General features: G+C 41.1%; 2 protein-coding genes across 3 annotated transcripts in view; one reads left to right on the plus strand and one right to left on the minus strand.

Moving 5' to 3' along the window:
• kcnq4 (potassium voltage-gated channel subfamily Q member 4) overlaps positions 1 to 19,531 on the plus strand; it is a 49,558-nt gene extending 30,027 nt beyond the window's left edge. Inside the window, exons 3-14 of the mRNA XM_005728357.1 lie at positions 256 to 382; positions 692 to 867; positions 1,919 to 2,044; positions 2,717 to 2,827; positions 2,925 to 3,020; positions 3,135 to 3,223; positions 4,994 to 5,119; positions 7,973 to 8,202; positions 8,282 to 8,378; positions 15,212 to 15,343; positions 16,207 to 16,345; positions 16,487 to 19,531. Of these exons, the coding sequence (XP_005728414.1) occupies positions 256 to 382; positions 692 to 867; positions 1,919 to 2,044; positions 2,717 to 2,827; positions 2,925 to 3,020; positions 3,135 to 3,223; positions 4,994 to 5,119; positions 7,973 to 8,202; positions 8,282 to 8,378; positions 15,212 to 15,343; positions 16,207 to 16,345; positions 16,487 to 16,690 (1,653 nt within the window). The 3' untranslated portion in view covers positions 16,691 to 19,531. The remainder of the gene's footprint in view (positions 1 to 255; positions 383 to 691; positions 868 to 1,918; positions 2,045 to 2,716; positions 2,828 to 2,924; positions 3,021 to 3,134; positions 3,224 to 4,993; positions 5,120 to 7,972; positions 8,203 to 8,281; positions 8,379 to 15,211; positions 15,344 to 16,206; positions 16,346 to 16,486) is intronic.
• Positions 19,532 to 19,963: 432 nt separating this feature from the next.
• On the minus strand, positions 19,964 to 22,781 carry cfap300 (cilia and flagella associated protein 300). Of its 2 annotated transcripts, none has more exons than XM_005728358.1 (7): positions 22,562 to 22,781; positions 22,372 to 22,453; positions 22,174 to 22,243; positions 21,886 to 22,043; positions 21,618 to 21,790; positions 21,466 to 21,532; positions 19,964 to 20,618 (listed from the first exon to the last, which is right to left on the minus strand). In XM_005728358.1, the coding sequence occupies exons 1-7, from the start codon at positions 22,669 to 22,671 to the stop codon at positions 20,487 to 20,489; spliced, it is 792 nt and encodes a 263-aa protein (XP_005728415.1). In that variant the 5' UTR covers positions 22,672 to 22,781; the 3' UTR covers positions 19,964 to 20,486. The 2 variants fall into 2 exon arrangements, with proteins under 2 accessions (XP_005728415.1, XP_013765089.1); XM_013909635.1 differs by having other exon boundaries at positions 22,550 to 22,609.
• Positions 22,782 to 25,877: the final 3,096 nt, after the last annotated feature.

Here is a 25,877-nt window from a genome sequence, read left to right on the forward strand (position 1 = left end):
TCCGAAAAAGGCGTTTAGCGTGTGGCTACAACACAAGCTGAACATAACCATGATCCAAAATGGATCACTGGCAACTTGATAGACGTTGGGCACATAAACACCAGATTGCTACGTTAAATAAAATAGACAGCTCTGTTTGGGAGGCAGTTGGTGAGCGTGACACTGGTTTAACAATTTAATGGGAACCCTGTAAAATGATGATTAGTTGAACAAACATAACTGACCCCTCTTTCACTCTGTGTGTGTCGCTTGCAGGAATTTGTCATGATCGTGGTGTTTGGCTTGGAGTACTTCATCAGGGTTTGGGCAGCCGGATGTTGCTGCAGATACCGAGGATGGAAAGGACGACTGAAATTTGCCAGGAAGCCTTTTTGTGTCATAGGTTAGAGTGTGTTTATTTGTGTTTTCCACCTGTTTTCTACTGATTTGGTGCTGAAAAAGCAGCTTAAAGTTGGAACCACTGACATTTATGGCATTAAGAGGGGGTGAAATTTCATAATTCACAGAAGGAGCCTGTAAGGGATGTTTCTCCTCTTATGGGAATTGCCTCTATAATAGCTACATTATGTAACACTGGAATAAGCCTGCGCCACGTCGCTGGAAAATATGTGAAACTATTAATGTATTCATATAAAAGTATCCCTCGGGTGCTGTTTCTTTCTTTGTCATGATGTGAACATCTTCTCTCTAGACTTCATTGTGTTCGTGGCGTCACTGGGAGTGATTGCAGCAGGCACGCAGGGCAACATCTTTGCTACGTCCGCCCTGCGCAGCATGCGTTTTCTTCAGATTTTGCGTATGGTACGCATGGACCGACGAGGAGGCACCTGGAAACTTCTGGGCTCCGTGGTGTATGCTCACAGCAAGGTGGGAATGAGAGGCTGATAAATATGCAGTTAGGTCCCTATGTTTTTGGACGGTGACACAAAGTAAGATTTTCAAAAGTAGCTTAAATAAGAGTTTTTCAAATCAAACAATGGCCAAATCAGTTTCTTAATTCCAGCACAACAGAGCAGCTTTTCAGTTACTGAAGTCAAAACTGGAGGTGGAGAAACCCACGAACAAGCAAGAAGGAAACATGGCTTTCAATGATGCCCCTGGGATCTACACTTCAGTCACTAAATGCAAAATTTCATCTGCATATTAAAAACAATCATTTAGCTTGGCAGTTATTTTAAACCTGTGAAAATGGGGAGCTGTGTATAACAACGTCTGTAGTTTCTGAACAGTTAACGTAATACTTTGGTAAAAACTTTCAAGTAAAAGTGAAATTTGCACTTCAGTGGCATGGTGATTGTTTGATGTAAAATCCACTGTGGTGGTGTACGTTGTCCAAACTCATCATACACATGTTCTGACATGTAAACACTGTTTATCTGGTTTATGTTTAAGCAATAACATTTCATTGATTAAGTTGTACACTGAAAATGAAAAGTGAGCTAATACACAGTAGCCACTTGCAACATTATGGATTATTATAAGAGCAGAGAGGAGGCTGAGGGCTGCCATTAAAAGGCCCGCGATGACATGATGGGAACTAATGGGATAAATATCTCAATAGCTTTCAGCGTCAAGGAATATCTTGTGACTCTAATGGATGACCAGCCGTTGTTTGATTACATTCACAGGCCTCAAACATCAAACTCGCTGCTCATTTCTGGCAAATTAGCTGTTACCTTGTTGTGCTGACTTCCTCGCCTGTCACCCAGCATTCGGTTGGAGAACACCTATATACGGCTGTCATGATGATAATGGTGATGAATTGATGCATCAGCTGTCAGAGCAGCAAAGTCAAAGTGGAAGCCAAATGTGATTATGATGAGATTTTAGCCCATAATGATAATAGAGATACAGCAGAGACTGTGGTGGATTGTGATGCTGCTGACAGGTGTGACTAATACCACTGTCTGTCTCACAGGAGTTGATCACAGCCTGGTACATAGGTTTCCTGGTCCTGATCTTTGCCTCCTTCCTCGTCTACCTGGCAGAGAAAGACATCAACTCAGACTTCAACACTTATGCAGACTCCCTCTGGTGGGGGACTGTGAGTATTGCTAACTGTGCCCATATTTGGACTCCCTTTGCAAACATGCCTTTATCATCTTATCATCTGTGATTTAAATGCTCGAGTATACCCAGATGGGATCTATAAATTAAGATTCAGGAGGTGGTAAATGTGTTGTTTTTGGCCAGTTTGTTTAAAGAAGACTCAGCTGTAGGTGAGTGATTGTTTTGTTGTGTTATCTGAATGTGCATTTCACAAACCTTTAGGTATGTGAGCTGTGCATTTTGTCTGTCTGACTGTCAACAAGACTGCAAAAAATCTGCCAGGCTGAGTTCCACAATGGAGCAAGAGCAATAGAAGAGCCCATTAAGTTTTGGCGTGGATCCACAGAGCTTCTATTAAACTTCTCACTCTTAGTCTTAGAGGAGGGTTCAGCGTGAGATAATTCACAGTGATTTCTAGTCACTGCAAAACATGTCATGAAAGATTGCTGTGGTTTTTAAATTGACAGAAATCACGGGTGGAAGTGAGTGCACTTTCATATCAGAGCTTGTTTGTGGGAGTAACTTCAGCTTTCGTGAATATATGCTTGAAAAAATTGGCTCTTTGTAAAAGAAACAGTGCAACATGTCAGTGCAGTTTTTGAAAACTGGTAATTTATTAGGCCTCTTCTATTTTGAGATCGAGATCTGTATTTCTTCCTCTACTCAGATAACTTTAACTACGATTGGCTACGGTGACAAGACCCCTCATACGTGGCAGGGACGGCTCCTAGCTGCCGGCTTTGCTCTTCTGGGAGTCTCTTTCTTTGCCCTGCCTGCTGTAAGTCTCCTATATTTACTCACAGTTCGCGACTCCTTCGGCATTGCCCAAAGTCACGAGTTGCACTCCTGACATTAATTTGATCTTTGACCCTCAGGGAATTTTGGGGTCAGGCTTTGCCTTAAAGGTTCAAGAGCAACACAGGCAGAAACACTTTGAGAAGAGGAGGATGCCTGCAGCAAACCTGATACAGGTGACGAGCCACAGCAAGAGTCTCAAAAGCTGTTTCATTCGCACTCAAGCAGGAAACCACACAGGCTGCTAACTTTCGCCGTTTTTATCGCTTTGTGTTTTTTTTTTTCTTCAGGCTGCATGGCGTCTCTACTCAACAGATGCCAAACACTCCTATCTAACAGCTACTTGGTACTTCTACGACAGCATGTTGCCTTCTTTCAGGTAGGCGCTCCTACCAGGCTGAGCACTGAGTGGATTCAGCCATCAGAAATCTGCGGGCACCTTTGGCCGTGTTTGGTTGGAGTGTAAAGGCAGACAGAGATTTGAGAGTTGCATCAGAACATTTCTCAAAAAGCAAATCCTGAAACATGTAGAGAAGTTTGTGGTTTGGTTTCTGCTCATGCGTTCATATCGCTGCACACATCATGTCTGCTACCTGCAACCCTCTCTCAGTTAAACTGAGGATTGTAGTGACAGAAATGATTTTGATTTGCTCTCCATTTATTATTTAAGATTTCTGCCACCTCGTTTATTTTTTCAGATTTTTCTTCTACGCAGTGGTTTCTTACATTTTGCATTTATGTATGAATTTGACAAATTTTTATTTTCTTAAAAGGAGGGGAACCTGAGAAACATGAAGAGACACGTGCATCTGTTTACATTTAAATTAAGTCAGACTTGCACTGCCCGATTCTTACTCTTCACACATGTACAGTACCGTGCAAAGTCTTGAACTACTCCTCATTTCTTTATGTTTTGTTACCTGGCAATTATCAGAGGAATGCTTTGTTTGTTTATTTATTCATTTTCTTAAGCCACTTAACATTGTCCTACGAATCATTCAAGCAAAAAAAAGAAATAAAGCACTGAACCAGTTCTGCTTCTGTGTCTAACAGACGACAAAGAACCAAGGTTGAATTGTATCAGTTTAAAGAAACTGAACATGTGGACAAATGGCAGCTCTAATACAACTATCTGTAGCAGATGAGCAGTATCTGAAAGCTATGGCTGTTAAAATGGGGAAGAAATCTAGCAAAGACCTGACACAGGACTTAAGAGATGCATCTGGCCCTTCAGTCGATCCATCTCCCGTTCACTAAATTCTCATCAGAAATGGTCTCAGTGGAAGGGTGGCTGCCAAGAAGCCATTATTAAGGAATGGAAACCTGAAGAAAAGGCTGAGGTATGCCAAACTGCACCAGAACTGTACTGAAAAACAGTGGCAACAAGTCTGATGGAGGGATGAATTCAAATTTAGCATTTTGTTTAGAATCGTCAGAATTTATGGAGGAGGTCAGGAGAGAGGTAGAACAGTGTCAACAGCCATGTGTGAAACATGCTGAATCCTCTGTCATGGTTTGGGGGCTACATTTAAGCCAGAGGATCAAAAAGTGTCAAAACTGATGGAATTATGAACACAAAAAAGCCCACTGATTTAGTACCATATGGAAATCATCTGATTTGTAACGGCTTCATTTTTCAGGATTGCAGTGATCACAAACACATTGCCTATTGAGTGAAAGCAAACCCGCATAAAAACACACACAAAGAAACACTATCAGTCATGGATTGGCCTCCCCAGAGCCCAGACATCAACATTATTGATCATGCTGACAAAGAACTGAACAAAAGGTAGCCAACAGAAGAGCTTTGAATGTCCTTCAAGGAGTCTGAAGAAATATTACTGAAGACTGCTTAAAGACTCGATAAGAAAGCTCGCCTTTTTCCTAGTATTTTGTGTTTCCATGTATGTTTGCACGTGTTTTTAATATCTCTGTGCACCCATTTCCCATTTTCATAGCAAAATATAAACAAATCAGCTTTGGCTCAAGACATTTGCACAGTACTCTACATCTTAGATCTTTCATGTATCCCTCTTCTTTTGAGCGTTTGGACCATCGATTTGGCCTTTTTGTTAGTTTTTCCTCCATTTGTTGCCTTTTTGTTCATTTGTTCATGTGTTTTTTGTTTATTTGTGCACGTGGGTGTCAGAGAACTGACGCTACTGTTCAGTCACCTCCAGAGACAGCGTAACACCAAGAAGGTTCTCCACAACTCCTACCACACGCTGCTGTCTGGGCTGCGGCCCTACAGCTCCCCCTACCTGTCGGGGGACAGGTACGCAACAGCCTCACAGTACATCCAGGCAGGGTGACAAAAGTCTGCCTATAGTCCTGCTGTAGGCAATAAGACACAGAACAATACACTCAGCAGGTGTACACATGCAAAAGACACGCTGCTTCCAGAGCTTTCTGCATGTACGCCTTTTATCTAACAGTTCTTCACTAATGTGATCTGAGACCACTGTGTTGCAGGCCCTCCTGCTTCTCTGCATCTTTGTCTGCTTTAGCGCATACTCCTGCCATTTCCACCACCTCTTGCTGTTCACTCACCTGTTTCCTCTTCCTGTCTTCATCTTTCTTCCCCTATTATTTCCATCGTATCTTTTCCATGCCATCCATCCTCCATCCTCCATCTGTTCTCAGGAAGGCAGAAGTTCCATGCAGGTTTGTTCTCCAAGTCATGAGATGTGCTTGTTGAGTAAAGGGCATTCATAGCTGGGATAGATTCATTAGCATAAACTCAAACCAAAGTAACACAGGGCTGTTTATCGAATTTGTAAACAGTGGAGTTATGCATGAGAGCGAAGCACATTAAGGTTTTTGAATATTAAGTTTTGTTGGTAGGATTGTCTCGTTATTGAGGAGCTGCTGTCCCACCGTGATGTTTAATGGACTGTCTTGATGAATATACTCAGGTGAAGCATTACCTTCTACCCTGGCATGACCCTTTCCCACCAACTGATCCCACCTAACTGCTAACTGAGCGTGTCTCAGTAATCCAAACTTGCCTCTCAGAAATATATTTTCCAGTTGAAGGTAAGGGAAGAGGCTGTTTGGACTATTGAGATGTTACACCTCACCCCTTCTCTCTCCGTTTCTTGCTTCTGCTGCGTTTTATCCTCACGGGTAACAACACGTACTCAGGTTGTGTCCCAGAACTTCTCCGCCATCCTCCCCCACTTCTTCCACTCCTCTCTTCCCCTCACTTCCTCTCTCCCTCTGCCTTGTGTGTCTCCCCAGTCAACTCCTCTCTAAAAAGCGGGGTCTCTTCCGGATACACGCTGGCCGCAAGCAGAGGTATCCACGGCAACAAGCCTGTGCACGGGGCACGCTAAATTGTCACAGATCAATACCTAGCATCCTCCTTTAACGGCACATCCTCCTTACCTTGCCTGAAACACCCAAATGATTGTGGGCCAGTGCAGTGATTTAAATGTTTCGTTCATGGAAAAAAAAAATTTCTGATGTGAAATCTTTTTAACAGTAACCACTTAAATGAAAGTAGCACGACCTAGCTGATGCTACAGCATTTCATTTTGTTTTAAGCAATCAACAAGCTGCCATGTGAAACTTCAAACAGTCACTACGTTCTGGTCCACAAATGCTTGCGTGAATCCTTTATTATACAAACATGCTCTCCTATGTTTTAATATGAGGAAATTTCTCCAAGTTCTTCTTTATTGTAATTGCTGGAGAATGTAGATCTGAATGTTTTTGTTTTGGCAAAGAAGCGACGAAACCATGTGTTAAAATCACTGCAGAAGTCGTGGGTGATTTATGACTCTGACAAGTTAAACACATGGATTTTGAGGATTTTGAGGACATTGAGTATTCCCTCAAAAATCAGTGACTTTTTACTCTTTGAAAAGTCTGATAAATGTCATGCTCTAGTCTTGCTTCCTGCTTTCATTTCAGTTAGTCGGTTCAGTTTTTAGTCTCTTCTTGGAGAAACTGCTTAAATGATTAAGCATGCTTTCCACTTTCCTGTTCATATTAGTCATATTAGTTTGCATACAATGTATTATTTAGTGCTCAAATACTTTTGATTGCATGCAGTATTCCTGCATGGCTGTGGAAAGATTCAGTAAAGTTCGTGGTCCTCAGTGGATCCAAATGATTTTACGTCCTTTCCCAGCAGCATGCAAACTCCTTTCCCTCTACCTCCCCCATTTCTTCTACTCTAACCAAAGCATTTCTCATTGCTTGAATGAAATGCGGTTTCCAACAACACTCCCAAGCTGTTTATATTTTCATTTAAATGGCCGGCTACCTTGTAACACATGCAAAACAAAGAGTATATCATCGTAAAAAACAAATTCTTGAGCGAATGACTTGGCCGAAATTGCTCCGTGGTGCATGATGTTTGTGTTGCCTTATGGATCCGTGACAGGAACATGTGAGTGGCCATAGTGTTGGGTTGGACTACAAGTGCATGCTATAACAGCAGCGTTAGGAGTCAATCATCCGTAGAGAATGGCTGCTAAATAGCTTTTCTACTGTAAAGAGATGACCTCACGTATGGGGCTGACTTGTGGTGAGTGGTATAGAGTACTTAATGAGACACCTTTTAAATGGCTGCACTTTGAAGCCAATATTTTGATGCTTATACACTCTGTTGAACGGATTAAGAGAGCTTTTCTGATGGTAGGTGGAGCATTTTTCCGCCGTCCCAGCACTAGTGCAAGTCTTGAATCAGGTTTCGGGTTTTGATTTTGCTGATTCAGGTGCTGTCATCGGCACATTAAATGAACAAATCCTCAGGGCAGAATGAGTTTCTAGCAATTCAGAGTGCTGCATTTGGACACTGCCTCCGTGATAAGTCAGCTAGTCTGTCTTTCGTTGGGACAAAATATAAATGTCTGTCCGTCTCCTTGCTTCGTCTGTTTGTATATGTGATGACTGTTTAGAAAGACAGGCCACATTTTTGGTGTTCTTCCACAATTACTAACAGACTCCTTTCCAACAAGCTCAGGCTGCCCTTCTCTCACTTCCCTAAGCTCGCAGGATAACACGGTGTAGTGACCTGTAATGTCAAAGGCATGGACATTGCGATCAGTGACAAAACTGCAGTTTTCCAAAATGAATACCAGTGCCTGCATATGTTTAACTCTTTCTACTTTGCTGTCAGCGGTAAAATAGGCTTTCGGGATCGGATCAGGATGAACAATTCCCGTTCATCCCAAACTATTCGGAACAAGACTTCGCCGTTGCCCCCTAGCTCCGGTGTCCGCCGCTCTCCCAGCCAGGAGAACGTCCCCGAGGCCACGAGCCCGGGAAAGGTCCAAAAGAGCTGGAGCTTCAATGACCGCACACGCTTCCGCACCTCCCTGCGCCTCAAACCGCGTCCTCCTGTTGATGGTGAGCAGCCCACACACACTTTCTATTCTCTTTGCATTTAAATGTGTCTGAGTAACTCACCGCTGCTCTGCACTAATAGAGGGACTCGGGGAGGACAGCGTGGAAGACAAACCATACTGTGACGTAACAATGGAGGAGGTGATCCCAGCAGTGAAGACGCTTATACGAGCTGTCAGGTGAGTCCTGCCATCAGCTGTACTTCCTCAAATTGAGGTTTTTTTCTTTTTGTGTGAGTGTGAAATAAACATTTGGAGGTCCTTCCTTAATTTTTAAAATTGTATTTCTGTACTTGACATCAAAAACGTAAACACTAGTTTATCTGTATTTTGTCGCAGAAGCTTTAACTGTGGAGTTTTATTGGATAACATATCTTCTATTACAAGTATTTCTTTTATGCTTCAAACATCTCCTCTCTTAGTGACCACGCTGAAGTATAAAACTTGTATTTGCTGATCCATTGTTGTATTTTTGATCTTTTGTAATTTGTGACTTAATTAGAAACATCTCAAATGATACTGAAATAATAATTTCAATACTGAAACCATACTTAATATAGTCTTTTATTGAGCTTTATGGTTGATTCCTTTGTCTCCATCGCACTACAGCCAAGTTTTAGTGATGACACTTTTAGCAGGTTGATATTAGACATCAAAATATTCTCTATTTAATAAAAGAAAATAATATAAAGTCAACTACAGTCATTTGACAAAGAAACTATCTTTCAGCTCTGTCTAGGAGTCAGGATATAATAAAAAAAATCTTTACACTGTCTCGTTACTTATTTGCATGGTTATATGGCTATAATGCACAAAAACCACCTGCAGCATATCAGCACCAACACCTCATACAAACTGTCAAGCATGGTGGTGGAGGGCTTGTTTTGCAGCCATAGGACATGAACACCTTGCATTGAGTTGACCATGAACTCCTCTGTACACCAAAGCATTCTAGAGTCAAATGTGAAGACATTTGTCCAACAGCTGAAGCTGGGCCCAAATTGGGTCATCCAACAAGACAATGATCCCCAAACACAGCAGCAAATATACAACAGAAGGGCTGAAAAAGAAAAGAATCAAGATGTCGCATTGGTCGAGTCAAAGCTCAGACCTCAACCTGATTGAAAAGCTGTGGAGGAACCTTAACAGAGTTTTGCTTAAATGAAGGATCCAAACATTAATGAACTGAAGCAACGCTGTAAAGAAGAACAGCTCAGAAATGCTCCACAGTGATGTGAGAGAGTGATAAAACAATTACTTCAACTTATTGTTGGCAAAGGTAACTCTACAAGCTACTGAATCATGGATTTGTTTAGTTTTACAAATACTGCTTCTGTATTTGGCTTAGCCTTTGTTGAGTAAGTAGTGACACGATGTAATATGTTGCTGTTCTTGCATGGTTGTAGCGCTCCAAGCAGAAAGCGACTTTTTTATATTTTCATATGTAAAACCTTTGAACTGACCAAGGTTGTACTTTCTTTTCGACATGAGTGTAGTTTCTCTATTAAATCATAATTTTCAGCTACAAGCCAGAGCTGCTGTCCGTCCTGTTATTGACTGGATAAGATCACTCACCCGCCAGTGGTGGTTCCTATTGTACACAGCCTTCATTAATAGGTGAACATGCCTCTCCTCCATTTAAGAGCTGGCGTGCGCAGATTCAGCTGACTGAGTAAAAATGTCCTCTTAGGAGAGGTAACTGGGCCCTCCTGCAGGCAGGGTTAGTTCCCTCTATGTGACCTTGTGTCTCAGCAGGCCCGACTCGTTCATGTGTGAGGTGGCATGACTGGAAAAATGTATTAGAGAGTATACAAGCATCCAGATGATGCTGTGTCATTTCAACAATGACACCAAAAATTAGAAGTTGTTTATACCTGAGCTGAGATTGATGTTAATTCCTATCACGCTGAAAAGTGGAGAGACATGTGGACATAGGTCCAGTGTCCTCCCACCTCATGTACACAGTCACATTCATTCTCACATAATAGTAAGAGATTGTAGCAGAAAAACTACAATTGCTAGCAAACATCTGGTGTTACGGTCTAGTTGGTCTCCCGGGGTGCAGGTTGGGGTGACGATGAGACCACATTAAAATGACTCTGGTCCCTGATGTCAGCACTGTACCCTCAGAGCATTTCTCTTGATAGCGTGACAGCGTCTGTGTGGTTCCATATATACTTTAAAAAATAGCGGTTATATGCATAAAATAAAAATCTATATATCACGACATCAGGGATTGTGAAATTCAGCTGTCATTCAACAGTAACTTGTTTTAGACAGATTTCTGGCCTGTAAGTTCATAATATCCCTTTCCCTGATGCAATCACACAAAGGCAGTTGGTAAATCGACTCAAGGTACCAGAGACCAGCTACAACACAAGTGGTGTTGACAACATGTGACTAATTGTAAACATTTCTATTGTCAGCCGAGGCTGTAAACCGTGAGCTGAAAAAGCCAAAGAGGTTATAGAGGTAACACGGGCTAAAAGCAACACTCTTGGTGTAGCCACTCAGTGTGTCTGAGGAGATGTACAGCATATAGTAATCTATTTAAAACTAAGGTACGAATGTGTACGCTAAGTGAAAAAGCCTGCAGTGTAAAAGCACTGAATAAATAAAGTCCATTTAAAGCCAAGAAGGAAAAAATGCAGACTGTGTCAGTCAGTAAACTTAGCGTGTGCAAAACTAAGTACATAAATTTTGTACTACAAGTTCAAGCCTTTATGCTTCAGGATTATTTTACTACATGACATCTTATAGGACAGTAAAGCTGCTAAACTCTCTCTCATCTCTTGCTTAGTGGGTAAGTTACCATATGTGCTCACCTCTCTCTTTAGATTGAAGGTTGTCAGTTCAAGTGCAGTATGGGACAGTTCTCAAAACCTCTTCTTTTGGTTTATATTGTGTATTATACATCAGCACCCTTTTTTAGAAATGTTTTTCCCTCTTCTTATATCTCACATAGAACACTGTAGATATTTTCCTGTGAAGAAAATCATTCCATACTGCAGAGGGAACGCTCTACTACAACGAGTTAACTCTGAACACTGAGGGTGACTACACTTTAAATACAAAAAGTTTTATGGCATAAACAGTTACGACCTTTCGGAGCATTTCCATTAGGTACAGAGTAGCTGCTATCTCATGTACAGTACACCTCCTATGTGTTTATAAGCCATCATCTTTACCTCTAACTTTCTAGCTGCATCAGAGGTGAGCTAGAGAAACATGACCTGCTCTGGAGCAGGTAAGGTGTGTGCAAGTTACCATGGTGACTTCATAGCTTGGAGAAACAACAATCAATTGAATATTTTCTAAGGTTGAAAGAGTATTATGATCGAACAGTAGAGACACAGACACTTAACAAGGGAACAGCTTATGCTGTCAGTCCGATCTGAACCCGAAAAGCTTGATTGTGTTGGAATATTTATTAAACTTATGGTCACATAACATGGTTTTGATTACCTGGACAAAGGCCACAGACCAAAATGCATTGATGAAGTTGTTCTTCATACCACACTTGTTGCTTTCCTTCATGCATGTTGGCAAAAGATGTTGTCAGCTGGTGTGAGTGTAAATATTGACTCTTAATATGATAATATGCTTAAATTAAACTAGTGAAATAAACTGGAAAAATGGAAGATTATATTACAGCTTTGATTCTTTATTGTATTTATCTGAGGCCTGCCCGCATTTATTATTTCACTAATAAAAACACCAGTCTTGGACTTGTCGCATGGTGTTTTTTAGGTGTCTGTATCTGTGGATACAGCTTGTTAATTTATCACTGGTATCAGATTGGTATCAGTATCATATCAGAAATGGAAAAAGCTGCATCCGTTATAAAGACAGGCAGTTATGAAATGCAGCACATTTGTCTTCTTACCCAACAAGGTCAACAGGACATCTCTGCCCCGTCTCTCAGGTTTTCTAAGTTTGACGCTGTTTAAACCGATCAGACTTTACTCTTGTCCACTTACTAATGAGCTGTCTGAACACAGTGCTTGTTAACACATAGAGTGATGCTTTCTCTTCATTGGGTGCACAGCAGATGGATGTTTACCATTGCAGAGATGATGTATAATGGTTTGATAGTGTAATGCCACTGATAGGCCATTATATGATCTCTCCTCGGGTTTTCACTTGACTCAGCAGATAGCTCTGACCTCAGCTGCTCAGTGCTGCAGACAATAGAAGTGAGGAGCTTCCTATATATAGGGCAGGTGTGTAAACAGCAGGTGCATCACTGTGTTAACACACACACATGCATGCAGCTTCTCAGAAAGGTATTTGATTGGTGTAAGTGAAAACACCACATTTTGCAGCAGGTCTTAGTGCTGATCTTTCACTTTCGGTGAATGTTATTAATCAGTGCCCGGCTGACTGAATAAATGCGTAAATGCCCGTTCTGTTTGCGTATGTGCGAAGGGATTGGTAGTGGGAGAAAGGAGGAGGGTGTGGGGAAAGGTCTGGTGTTTTTCTGTATTTCCTTTATTGTAAGTCTCCTCCAAACAAATCCAATAATCTAAAGTACTATGCAAATATCTTGAGCCACTGCTGATGTGTTTATATTTATGCTAGAAAAATGGGATACAGGTGCAGACAGTTATTGAAATGTGCAAAAACACATGAAAATACAGTATATGAGGCAAAAACTGAGTTTGTACAAATCTAATGAGCATTAAAGTGAATTTTTGTTATGGCCTTTATTCTTTAACGCAGCCTGAACTCTCTTAGGAAAGCGTTCCTGTAATTTGTAACTTTCTTTGTAGTTGGAATGATTCATAGGTCTGCATTAAGTGGCTTAACAAACAAACAAAACAAATATTCCTCTGAAAATGATCAGGTACAAGGATTGAACTGAAAATGAGTCAAATAGCAGCCAGAGTCAAACAAATAACTCCTCACAAAGAACTTCAGGAAGCCTGGAGAACTATTGCTCAAGCCCACTTTGAAATCTGACTCCTGGGAAGCAAAATATAAAGAAATGATGGCTCAGACGAAGTGACAAAAATAGCTTGGACACGGCCACTATTTATAGTGTTTAATCTTGAATCATCAGATTTTGTGTTCTTTCAGCTGAATATTTTTTAAAGTTATCAGATTTACACATCAAATTTTCCATAAGCATACTTAGCCACGTACTGTAGCTTATAGGGTTTATTCAGTAATCTAGTGAAGGATCAGACCTGCAGGGGCTCACCCTACTTGGCCCACGTAGAATTTGTGTCAGCACAACAGTCGTTTTTAATTCCCAGATAAAACCTTGCCATTTGACACTATCAGAGATCCACCTTTGCTGACTTGCAAAAATATTTGCATTGGCTAAGCAAGCATTTTAGGGCACAATTGACACTTCTATTTGTTCAGTCATTACTGTGTTTTTACGTCTCAGCTTCCGAGAAGTCGGGGGGGTGGTGATGGTATCTTTCAGTGAGCAGTGCCAGCTGTAGTGTAGAACTGCGACTGACAGGAAGTTAACTGGAGGGAGAGGGGAGCCCTACTCTTACCTGACTGTGTATTATGAAAACCATATCAGTGGCCAGGAAGGAGAGTCAGCATTTTGAAGAAATCCTTGGAGGATCCAAATCTAAGCCCACCACCCCCTCCCATCCTGTCTCAACCTTTTCTTTTACCCGCACCTGAGGCCCACCCTGGCAAAAAATCTGCACCTACCTGCAAAATAAGAAAAGATCGCCTGCAAAAATACCCCCAAACGCAGAAGTCATCAAGAAATAGAGTGCTGCGAGAGGAGGAGGAGGAGGAGTGTGCTGACGGCTGCTTCGGCACCAGCTGCAGACCTCCACTCCTCCTCCTCGCGCTCCTCTTCTCCTTCGCTTGCACCTTCTCCCTTTCTTTGCAGGACGGTCACTATACAACACGCGGTCACTGGAAATGCAAGAGCTGCAGACCTCAACAAAGGTTACAGTGGTTATTACAGAAAATGACCCCTCGCGCAAGTTGAGATTTCACTGCTCGTGCATCGCCCACATGCGCACTTGTGTTGGTGTGTACATCAGCGAGCAGCAGCTAGATTCATGCATTTGTGCTATTACATTATTGTGTTTGTGCACACAGTTACCTATGCATGTGTGTTTTTTATTTCCCAAAACAGCTGAGCATTTCTGATTTCCGGCTTATTACAGCGACTCAGTCGTCTGGGGTTGGAGAGATAGGATTGTCTCATCTTCCGTCCTTCTGCTTCCTTGCCTTTCCTTCCCTCATTCTCCCAAAACTCTCTTGACATGACGTGAAGGACAATCTATCACAGGGTGTGGAGAAAGCTTGGATGTGTAGCTGTGTCCAGCATGTCTAAGCTGACTAAGTGATAAGAAGGAAATTGAATGACCCATCCAACACAGAAAGCCTGGCGCGCACTCGCACCCATCCTCAAACTTTCCTCTACTTTCTTCCCGTTATCTCTTGCACTCGCTCTGCTCCTTCCAGCGAAACGTCCGACCAGAACAGCTCTGGCGGCGCATGTTGTCATCGATGTGTTTGCTGCGTACAGTAGTGCTGGCTCGACAATCCTCGGTGTGTGACTCTCCCCACGCCGGGATGTGGATGGTGATGATGCATCCACTGGGAGCTGGAGCAGCTGTGGTCCACCAGTGGCTCCAGTGTGGCTGTCACACTGACAAAAGAGGAAGGGGGAGTGGGGGCTAGAGGCACGTGTGCGTGTGTTACCCGTTTCTGTCCGAAGAAAAGCTGAAACGGCAAATACTGATAAGGAAATGTCTCTGGGAGATGCTCTCATCGTCACAATATATCCACATGGTTTAGCAGGTTTGTGACTGCTACCATTATGCAGCTGTTTGTGAACGATAAGGTCACGCTGACTTTAATTAATCTTGTTATTGTCAAGGTGGGCTGCCTCATGTGATAGCCTCCCACCCCTGCATTCTTCCAAAAGTTCACTCAACCCCCGCTTGTGTGAGCGTGCGCTTTGAAGCCATCTAAAGGTGGACGGAGGAGCATTAACAGTGAGTTTTGTGTGTGTTGTCTGTGTGTAGGATCTTGAAGTTCCTTGTGGCCAAGAGGAAGTTTAAGGAGACACTACGCCCGTACGATGTGAAGGATGTCATAGAGCAGTATTCTGCTGGACACTTGGACATGCTGGGCCGCATCAAGAGCCTGCAGACCAGGTAGCTCTTTTAATTGTGTGTTTCATAGGAAGATATTTTTGTGAATCTGCTCTGAAGCACTCTTTAAAGCTCGACAAACAACATGTTATCTCGTTTATTTAACAAAAAAAAGAAGAAAAATCAGTAGAAGAAGTGACTTGTGGCTCTATGAGGACAGTCTAGAAACTCACTGGCTTTTTGTGTCATGTTTTATCCTTTTAGGGTAATAATCAGTGTTTAGTCAGTCAGGTTCGGATTATGGAAAACATTTTATTTTGAGTGCAGATGAACTTAGGCCAAAAAAAGCTAATAAAAAGAAAAAGTTGCATTACTCCTTTACTCTCTGCAAAGATGGTTTAACTGCATGAAGACGAAGATACTCTGAACACAAAAACACAAAATATGACTCTGATCCGGACCAAAATGGTTTGGTATCAGATCACAAAGATGTCCTGTCTGTGAACGTCAGAGGCAGCATTTCACAGAATCTGTTGCCTGATAGGCTATTTGGTTTTCTATTTGCTAACTGACGCCTAGAGTCTGAGTCATAGCTCTGTTTTTTTTTTTTTTTTTTGCATATGCTGGGATGTCCTTCCCTGGGGAGATTTCTTGTCTTAAATGTTTTCTACCTCTGAATAATCTTCCTCACTGTTGAAACATGGACCTCAGATTGTTTGGATGGCCTTGTAACCATTCCCCGATTGATGAGCAGCAACGACTGCTCGTTTGTGCAGCTGAACTGAGCTTGTTAAATTAAAGCACCTGAACTCAGTTGTAAAACTATTCACTTCCTCCATTGCCCTCCCATCAATCACGCTGAGCCAAAAAAAGTCTTGTAGTTTTCGGGTATTTACTCTTTATTATGGTTTATTTTTGTGCAAAAGGGTGGACCAGATAATTGGACGAGGAGCTGTTCAGCCAGATAAGAAGACACGTCCTGAAAAGGGAGAGAAGACACAGCCAGAACTGGACTCACTGGATGAGCTAAGCATGATGGGCCGTGTAGTCAAAGTGGAGAAACAGGTAATGGAGTAGAGTTTGATATATGAACAGTGGAGCTGTTAAAGTGTGTTTTCTTTCTGTTCTGTAGCTCTCATGTGCCGTTAGGAAGTGATGAGATGTAGCTTTCATGAGTGCCATTCATGTCTGTGTGTGTTTGTTCAGGTTCAGTCCATAGAAAACAAGCTGGACCTCCTGCTCAACTTTTACTCCCAGTGCCTGAAGAAAGGCTCGTCCAACTTTACCTTGTCCTCCCTCCTCGACCCCGACCTGACTTCTGACTACCACAGCCCCACGGACCAAAGAGACCTCTTCCCCTCTGCTAACACACTCAACATCTCTCAGTCTGAGAGCGGCAACTTGGAATGACAATGAGCTGACTGTTCGAACAAAGGCACAAACCCTTTACAGTATGTCTTCCTAAGGCTGTGTCCTCACTCAGCCTAAATGACTTCTCATCACTTCCTTTCATTTCAGTCTTCACTCTGCATCCCCCCTTTACTTTCCCCCTCGAGTGAACGTTTCCAGCCCGTGGCCACCAGATGGCTCCACCTGACAGGGAGCCACAGCCAAAGCTGCTCACCGCACACACCTCTGAACCCACTACTGTACATGAGGATGGAGATGAAGAAAGGACACGTGAACGACTAATACTTGACTACTGAACCACTCTCAGCCGCTCACTTCATGCTATATACATCGATGCCTAATTTAAAGCTGTAGATAATCGGTGCGGTTCACTGAAGTTTTTTAAAGTTTTAGAGAAATCTTTTGTCCACACCATCAGTTTTCATCAGACACTGATTTGTCTGTGATTACTTTGATAATTTAGGATGGCATCACAGCTCTTGAGTAGCACCAAAGGAGCTGAGACAAGGTGCTCCTGTGGAAAAGGGGAGAATCTCTCAGGCTCGACTGACAGCCACCAGACTCCAGTGGTATCATCTGAACAAAAGGAAGGGGTTAAACGTGTAAATCCTGCTTTAATTGCCCAAACTACACACATGAAACAGAGTTAGGAGAATGTGTTGGACTGGTGTGCATACAGTACATTACTCCTTAGAAGTTTGGTCTCCAACAAGCCCACATGCAAAAAAAAACAACAGAGAAAGAAAGAAAACAACCCACACACATCCCTGTTTGACTGAAATAAGGAATGCTCGTACTTGTTTAGAATTTAATAGAGCCAAAATGTTCTTTAACAGGCTTTCAAATGCCACTTATCTCAGTAGCCTGTATTTAAATTTAAACCCGCCCTTTAAAACTTGCTGTCTTGCAGCCCACGATCCCGGCACGCATGCTCCTCAGACCAGATGGGAAAAAAATGAGAATTTCATGGACAGGAAAGCGTCACTTTCTCCAGAGCTTCCTGTCACTCACCCTTACCCTCAGGTCAGCTGCTTCAGGCAGTCTGCAGCGCCTGCTCTTAACTCTCACTGGGACGTTTTGACCCAGTTTGGCGCAGTTTTGTTAAACATCGAATCCTGAAACGCATCCAGGTCAAATGCATGAATTTCCTTACCCGGATGAACGCTTGTGTGCTGGGAAACGGTTACAGCCTTACAGCCTCAGCTTGCAGCCGGCGTACTCTTTTTGTCTTTTCTGGTTTCTTTCTCGTTGCCCTTTTGCGCTCTAAATGCTCTCTGCTGATGGAAAAAACTGGAGAGTGCACAAATGCACACACACATATATACATATATGAAAGTCCTTTTTACTTAAATACTCTGGCACTTGATGAATCTTTTGTTTTGATTTCTTTACTGTAATTGTGTTCATGCACTCGATTTCATGTAACCTAGAAGAGAGGATGTTTTTTAACGATTTCGGTTGTGAATGCAGGATTTAAGTTAATATATTTAATTAAGCTAGATATGATTGTTCAATTAATGTAGCATTTTATTTTCAAGTTAAATCATGGTTCACACGCACGAATTGCAGAGCTCATATGTATTATATATATATATACATTTTTTAAAAAATGTCTTCGGATAATTGACTGAGAAAACATCCATCTTGCTGTATTTGGCCAGTAAAAACACGTCTTCTGTCCCTGTAAATCATTCATTCATTTGTTCCGGTCACGCCAGTTGACTCAGGTGCTCCACTTTAGACTTACACAGTGAATGTACTTCCTCGCACGGTCCTTTTAGATCTGTTTATGGTCTGTTGCTCCTGCTGCCATGAGGAATAAAATGGCACTATGAGCTTGCAGTTTTGCTCTCATTTAATTCACGGAGAGGCGCTCGGTAGCTTTATTACGTGGCCTAGATTATAGAAGAGGTGCCTATTTATTAGAGGCATTATTAAACTGAACAGTGCCACCGTCACTTTATTGTCAGCATTATGAAAATGTCTGCGAGATCTCTGTACTGCATGTTGTTTGTTTCGTGGTAGCCCCAGTATTAGAAGACCAACTTAAAGGATGTAAAACCTAGAGTTAAGACAGGAAAGGAAATTACCTGTGCCTTCTACTCCCTCGTTCTATGCCCGCTTCGAAGAGACGTGTTTAACTGAAATCACGCGAGGATGGTCACATGCTACGTTACCGCAAAACGTCAAGATTGTTCTAAAGATTTGTTCTGACTGCTGTAAACTTTGGTATATTTGAGAATTTTGCTGAATGTTCGGGACATCGTTGTACCTAACAGGTCCTTATTGCATCGACACCCTTTCTGTATTAGATGTGGAGGCTGGAGGCATGGACATTTGTGTCGTTGCAGGAGTCTCTGCTGTCATGTCTTCTCTCATAAGCATGTCACGTAGCTCAGAATGGCTTCCACACAACTACCTCTGAGGCCACTAGGGGGCGCTAGTCTAGAAACCCAAGTATGAGAAACTTTAACTGTCTGACTGAATGCTATGCATGACTCAATCTGCACGTTCTTTTTTCATGTCTTCTTCATGACGCCCATCTTTCACTGTCTTGCTGCCATCCGACATTCCAGCATCGCTCTGTAGCGTCTCTATTTGTCTGAACTGTCGTTAAAGTGAAACTCAAACTGATCAAGCAATAAGAAAACTGAACAAAGTCTTCCAACTCTAATTGATGTGGCTACTGGTTGAATGAAACATGGCGCTGATTTATTTTCTAATCTAATGAGCACCTCCATTTGATCCTTTTAGGAGATGCAACAACAACAACAACAACATCTGCTGGAGATGAAATTGGATCACTTGACTAATTAATTTATTAAAGCTCTTTGGACTGTTTGCTGTTGGGTGTCTTTTATCTGGAAATAATATCAATTTTCAAAAGGAACTATAAAAATGCTTAAAATTCTGTTTCAAGATAAAAATGATACTCAACGTCTGCCAACAAACGTGGAAAAAGAGCTGCTACTCAACTCCCTGAAGGCTCCGATGTACATCATCCACACTCAAACTTCAAATTATTTCAGCCTTCCAGTAGGTGGCGCATGACAACCGCAACATATACCTTAGGTAGAAATGAAATGGAGCTAAAAAATAATAATAAATACAAGAAATAAGTCAATTTATTCAAGACTTTCTGAGACAAGATTGTTTAAAGGTGAATATTTGACCAAAAAAACAGAATGTATTTAAAATATTGACATCCTTATTTAGATGTTTATCTCCAAACATTCAGCTGCAAAGACACACTTTTAGTAAATTGTATGTGACAGGATTAAAACATTTTATTGCACAGTTTACAGGGAACTGGTCTTAAGCTGCTTTCCTCATGGGAAGAAAACTGAAAATGTCTGATAGCCTGTATATAAAAGATGGATGTAGCCTCCAACGATGTCATCCACTGATTTGTGGACTCCTGTTTTGAGCATTTTGACTGTCACCATCTTGCTGTTGGAGACTTTACCTAAAAATATATAGTCTTTTTTTTTTTTAAAGGACCTTAATTTACAAAATGGAAAACATGCTGTATTCAATGAAGCTAGTAGAAATTGAGACTATAACGTCACCATGGAAGAGTTTCCTGAGGTCATAAATGACTGCAACAGTAATATTTGTTTGCTCACTGGCTTCTATACAATTGCCCCCTCCCACCAAGAATGCAGGGTCAAGGCACTTTAACATTTGCTTTACTTTTCAGACCCATAGGAGATGCCCATCTTTTATATACAGTCTATTATGCATACATAGTGAGCAGCAGGAAATCAGCAGGTTTTCTATTTCCAGTTCTTTGCTGTCACACTGTGAAGTTGCCCACACCGTAGAAATGACAGAACAAAGTCATGTGACGTTTATAAGGGTCGACAATCAAATAGGCAAATGTCTGCTCCTCCTCTCGCACCCCAGGGAAACATCGGCCAGACTCGTCCTACAGACGATAAAATTATGTGGTTAACACATGTGGGAACAACACGTCTCTGATTTGTCTCAATCTGTCTCAAGAATGCACTCACTTTATTAGGCATGCCTGTTCATCTGCTCGTTAGTGGATAAGTGTAATCAGCCAATCACACGGCAGAAAATGCAATTAGGCGTATAGAAATGAACTGAATGTACTGAAGTTCAAACTGAGCATCAGAATGGAGAAGAAAGGTGATTTAAGAGACTTTGAACGTAACATAGCGTGGCCAGACTGCTCTTGATTTCTGCTGCTACATTCAAATGTAGCAGCAGAAATTCAGAATCTGGTATTAACAACATGAGAGCATGGATCCGTCCAGCCTTGTATCAACATGCTGTTGGTGGGGTAATGGTGAGGGGAATATTTTCTTTGGTTACTTTGTGGCCCCCCCAGTACCAACTGACCATTGTTTATAAATGCCACAGCCTACCTGAGTATTGTTACCGAGCATGTCTATCTGTTAATGTTCACCGTACTTAAATATCATCAGATCTCAATCCAGTTGAACACCTTTCGGATGTGCTATCAGGTCAATACAGACAAAAATCTCAGAGGAATGTTTCAGATATGCCTAAAAAGGTGTACTTGACATCAAATAAAATTATCTGTGAACTTTAATATAAAATATAGCTGTAAGTGAATATAAGTCTATGTACTGTCAGTACATGCATGTTTACATCGTATGTTAATCCTCCCCCTAATACTCGCTTTTCTAAAATGACTCTAGCTTCTTATTTAGACTAACTTTATGAGCAGCACAACATTTTCTCTACATTTCACGGGGGAACAGGCAGACACTGAACCAGGGACTTACAAAGGCACAAACTTTGAGCACTTTGGAGACAACAGCGATCTTTTTCGTCTCTGGGTCCTTCTGCACACTGCGAAACAAATGCATCAAAATCTCACCATTAGGTCATGACTCATTTATGCATATAAATAAACATGGAGCCAGATGCTTCTCACCTGATCAGATCTTTGTATATTTGCTTTGTGGTGCTGATGTAAGGATCAATGGTGTCTTCATACTGACAGAGCTCACCCCCAAGACACAGGTGCTTGAAGAGGCTAAACAGAAACTCTCCCCGCTCCTCCCTCCCAACCACATAGTAGTGCTCAGACTCCTCGTCCCGCAACATCTGGAACAACCGAAGAGGTCATGAACTGGCTCAAAGTTAATAAAAACAACAAAAGAAAATAAAGTAAAAAAGAAAAAAAAAGATGAGAGGCTCACCTGTCGGAGTTCATCATAGTCAGGGTAGACATCATGAAAGCATTTAACTACATGCCCAGTGGGCCTCAAGATGCCGCAAGAATAAATTGGATCAAACAGCTCCATGGAGACCTTAGTGCAAGGCGTGGGCTCCACACTGACAGACACCATTGGCTTGTCTGCAACACACACACACACACACACACACACACAAAAAAAAAAAAAAAAAATCTGAAGAGACCTGACTGCAAAAACTGGAGTAGATGAGAGCAATTTCCTGATATCAGTGATGAAAGGTACATGACATACCAAGAGGCACCCAGCCTCCAGCCTCCATCTTTCTCAGGCTGGACAGCACCTCAGGGTCTCTGAAGAAACACTGAGCACACACGGAGGGGGGTTCAAAAGTGACCAAACACACCAAGACGCCTTTTCATCGTTTTAATCAGTCACATCGGGTTTGACTAAGCAGCATTACATTTTTATATTTTAATCCTAGAGACGTACCAGAGCAAACTTTTCACTGCTGTAAGGGGAGAAACTGTGGTCAAAACTGAACGACTGAGCGGAAATCCTCCCCAGCATGGACCTGAATGTAACAAACAACCATCAGAGAGCATCCAACAGGTAGCAACACCGCAGATAAACAAAGGAAGAGGATTTTTTTGTGTTTTTTAGGCTTAACTTCGGACGTCACCATTTCATCAACCGTGCCAAGGTGTCTTTGTCTTGTAGGAAAGAAAACGTCTTAGTGCGAAGAGCGTTAAAAGAAAAAGTCTGCTCAAACGCGTATTTTTCTTCGTCCATGTTTACTCTTTAATTGATCGTTAAGGGAAACACGAAGGCTTGCTCCTTTTCCATAAACGAGTGCAGGCCAATCAGCGACAGGTGTCCTCACGACCAGCCAATAAACTTCCTGTGTAGTAACTTGCCCCTCCCCCATCTAAGGTTTGTTTCGTTTACTTGTTGCTTTGGCAACGGACTCCGGTGATGTCCCAAATTGGACTGGAAGCTTCTTTTTTACGGAATAAAGCTAAATACTGTGCAAATTACATCAACAAAAAGGAAAATGTATATTTTATGCTCGTTTATGAAACACACTCAAAAAAGGCCCAATAAAATACAATAAAATTATCTAAAAAAAAAAAAAAATCGGTCCATTTTCTGTCTAATTTTGAACACAAAACAATGTAAAATTACGATATTAAATTTTATAGAATCTGGTTAAAAGAAATGTAACTGATAAGTATACATTCAATTTAATCTAATAAATCTGTTTTTGTATATATCCAATTGCATTTACTCAAAATTATTGATTCATATTTATTTTATTTCTTATTTATTTTATTTTTTAATTTTTAGCGTGGAGTGTAAAATTCACGCAGTTAATAACAAAGACAAGCAGCTGTGAGGGGAACCCCTGTTTTTATTTTTTCTTGTTGCAGATACTAGTTATGACAATTACTAGCTGTTGTAGTTCACACTGTAAACATCTTCTTTTTATGTACACATACATATTAGATAGAACAGTAAAAATGTGGTAATGAACTTGGGGTAATGGAAAAGATGATCATGCTCCGCATCAAATACGTAACATTAGTTCACGTTAATAATGAAAATAGTTATTTTTACTTTTAAATTTGTACATTTAAAATTAGACTTTTCAAGAATAAATTTTTTAAAATAATTTGCTTAAAAAAACCCACATAATTGTGTAAAAAAAATGTCGTAAAGCATATTTTTTGTCATATTTTGGCAGGCCATCCTCTCCTGTCAACCACAAGAGGGCGACATTATCCGGCTGCGAAAACGCTCCGCACGCCTGCTGTGCTGCGTCAATCGTGTTCCCACGTCAGTGCTCCTTTGTTACCGTCTCCACGACTGTCTTATTTATGCTTCTGGATTTGTTTCCTCCTTCTCTATCTCCTATAGAAATGGCAAACATGGAACTGTTAGTTTTTCAGGGTAATAAACTCGTGTTACAGTGCAGTGAGATCACAGTTTATTACTGAATGTGGAAACAGCTGTTGACAAACGAATTTAAATTTAAAGTCTGGTACTTTTGTAACGGGTTTCAAATGATAAGAAACACCAGTGACACTGACATGAATCTATCAGTATGAGGATGAACTCCTGCTGTCGGCTGTTTAATGGGATTTGCTGATGAGGACGCTGTGATGCCGTCCAAAGAGAAAGCAGACTTTATTTCCATGACATTTGTCAACACAAAATGTAAATTCCTCTTTCCTGGTTTTGTTAACTTATTCCTCATTCTGTCATTTTCCTTTCTCAACTTCTCTTTTTTCCTTTCTGCATACTCGGTTAATTCCAAAAAACAACCTTTCAAAATGTTCCCTGTAAATTTCACAATCTGGCAGGAACACCTGGGGCACCACAAAGGCGAGGTGCCATTTAACATTTACCCTACATGCCATTTTTGGACGTCACATTCAAAGAATCTTCTAGGAAAAAAAAGAAAAACAATCCTAGGAAGGTCTTACTAAGAACCCTACAAACTTCTTCCTGGCACCAATACTTATTTCGTTACTAACATTCCCAACATTCCAGGATGTGCTATCCTTTTGGTCCACATTCCAGTGCAGGACACCGTATCCCTCTAAGAGAGGATATGGGGACACCCTTCCTGGAGACAGGATAAGACAATGTTGTGTCTTTATTTTTTATTTTCCACAGTCTCACGAAGCATACAGGGAGCCGGCTGATAAATCTGAGGAAGGAAATGAATAATATCAGACCATTTTAAAGAAAACACTTCAACATATCCTAAGGGTTAATGTTTTTAAAAATTATGGTATTTTTGAATTAGTTTCATTTGGTGACACAGTGGTTAAAAACTAGTCCTGTGAGCCTGACCACTCTATGAAACCTCATTAGCCATACAGGTTTAGCTTTAGACCATCCTTAAAAATAATGATCATAAATGGAGCATTAAACTGAGCCATAGTTAAATATCATGTTGTCATAATGAAAACACACAGCCGGGGGATAATTCGGTGTGTCTAGACAGTGACAAGCTCAGAGAACAGGATGCAGGATGGGACCAAAATGGGGCCAAATTACATCCCAATGAATAGATTGGAGGAGACAGAAAATTATGCCAAATTGCTGTTTTGACACTGTACAGCCAGGGAATAACATAACATAACTGATTCAGGTTACTAAAATAAAAGAATTATTCTCATTTTCAGCTGATTGCTTTGTAGTAATTATGCCTGATTTCTGCTCATTAGATCTATCGGGATCAAAACACTGCAGCCTGGCAAACACGAGGCCCAAGCAGGTGAGACGATGTAAGAACGGAGAAATGTTTGGAGGCGAGTTCAGTCTTTCCACGCAGATTCAGAGGCAGATATGAAGGATACGAGGAGATCCCTCACTGTAGTTCTGCTCAGTAAGGACAAGGCTGATACTCTGAAGTCAATTTTTAACACTGTTGTTAATATTTAATGATGATTGATGATTTTACCCACTAAAATCATCATTTGCGTCTACTATACCTCGAGCTTTCTCTTTACCCATGACAGATATTCTAAAATGTTTATGTAATTGTGTAAGAAATTATGTTTCATATACTATTTTCACTGCTTTTGTGGCCATGCAGTGGCTAAACAATGGAAAGTGAGCTGATTAAATAAACTGAAGTTTTATTAAAAATCAATAATCATAATAATATGTACATACATAGTGACACCACAGCACAGTGAATGAATAAATGAATATGTATTTCCTGCTTTTTGCCTTTTCTTCTTCTTCACTTACACCCATGTTAGGATATAATGAAAGACAATCTGCTTTCAATATATCGAGCATTATATAATAGTATTAAATTGTAGCATGCATGTTGCATGTTGATACCTACCGTTAGTGAATAAATCATAAGAAAAATACAATTATCTATTTATTTTATACATTTTCTTTTGATTTTCGGTTTCCCTGATAAGTTGCTTAGTGGGAAGTAGTTTATACTGGAGAAAATCTCATCAGTAACACTA

Source organism: Pundamilia nyererei, unplaced genomic scaffold, assembly GCF_000239375.1.
Source record: "Pundamilia nyererei isolate P.nyererei 1_Seehausen unplaced genomic scaffold, PunNye1.0 scaffold00028, whole genome shotgun sequence".
In the NCBI taxonomy this organism is placed as follows: Eukaryota; Metazoa; Chordata; class Actinopteri; order Cichliformes; family Cichlidae; genus Pundamilia; species Pundamilia nyererei.

Excerpts from the sequence above, each read along its gene's own strand:
- cfap300 (XM_005728358.1), bottom strand. The coding sequence starts at position 22,671 with ATGGACGAAGAAAAATACGCGTTTGAGCAGACTTTTTCTTTTAACGCT. Across the intron at positions 22,244-22,371 it reads GCAGTGAAAAGTTTGCTCTG|TGTTTCTTCAGAGACCCTGA; the intron begins GTACGTCTCTAG and ends GTGTGTGCTCAG. Across the intron at positions 20,619-21,465 it reads TGCTCAAAGTTTGTGCCTTT|GACGAGTCTGGCCGATGTTT; the intron begins GTAAGTCCCTGG and ends TATCGTCTGTAG.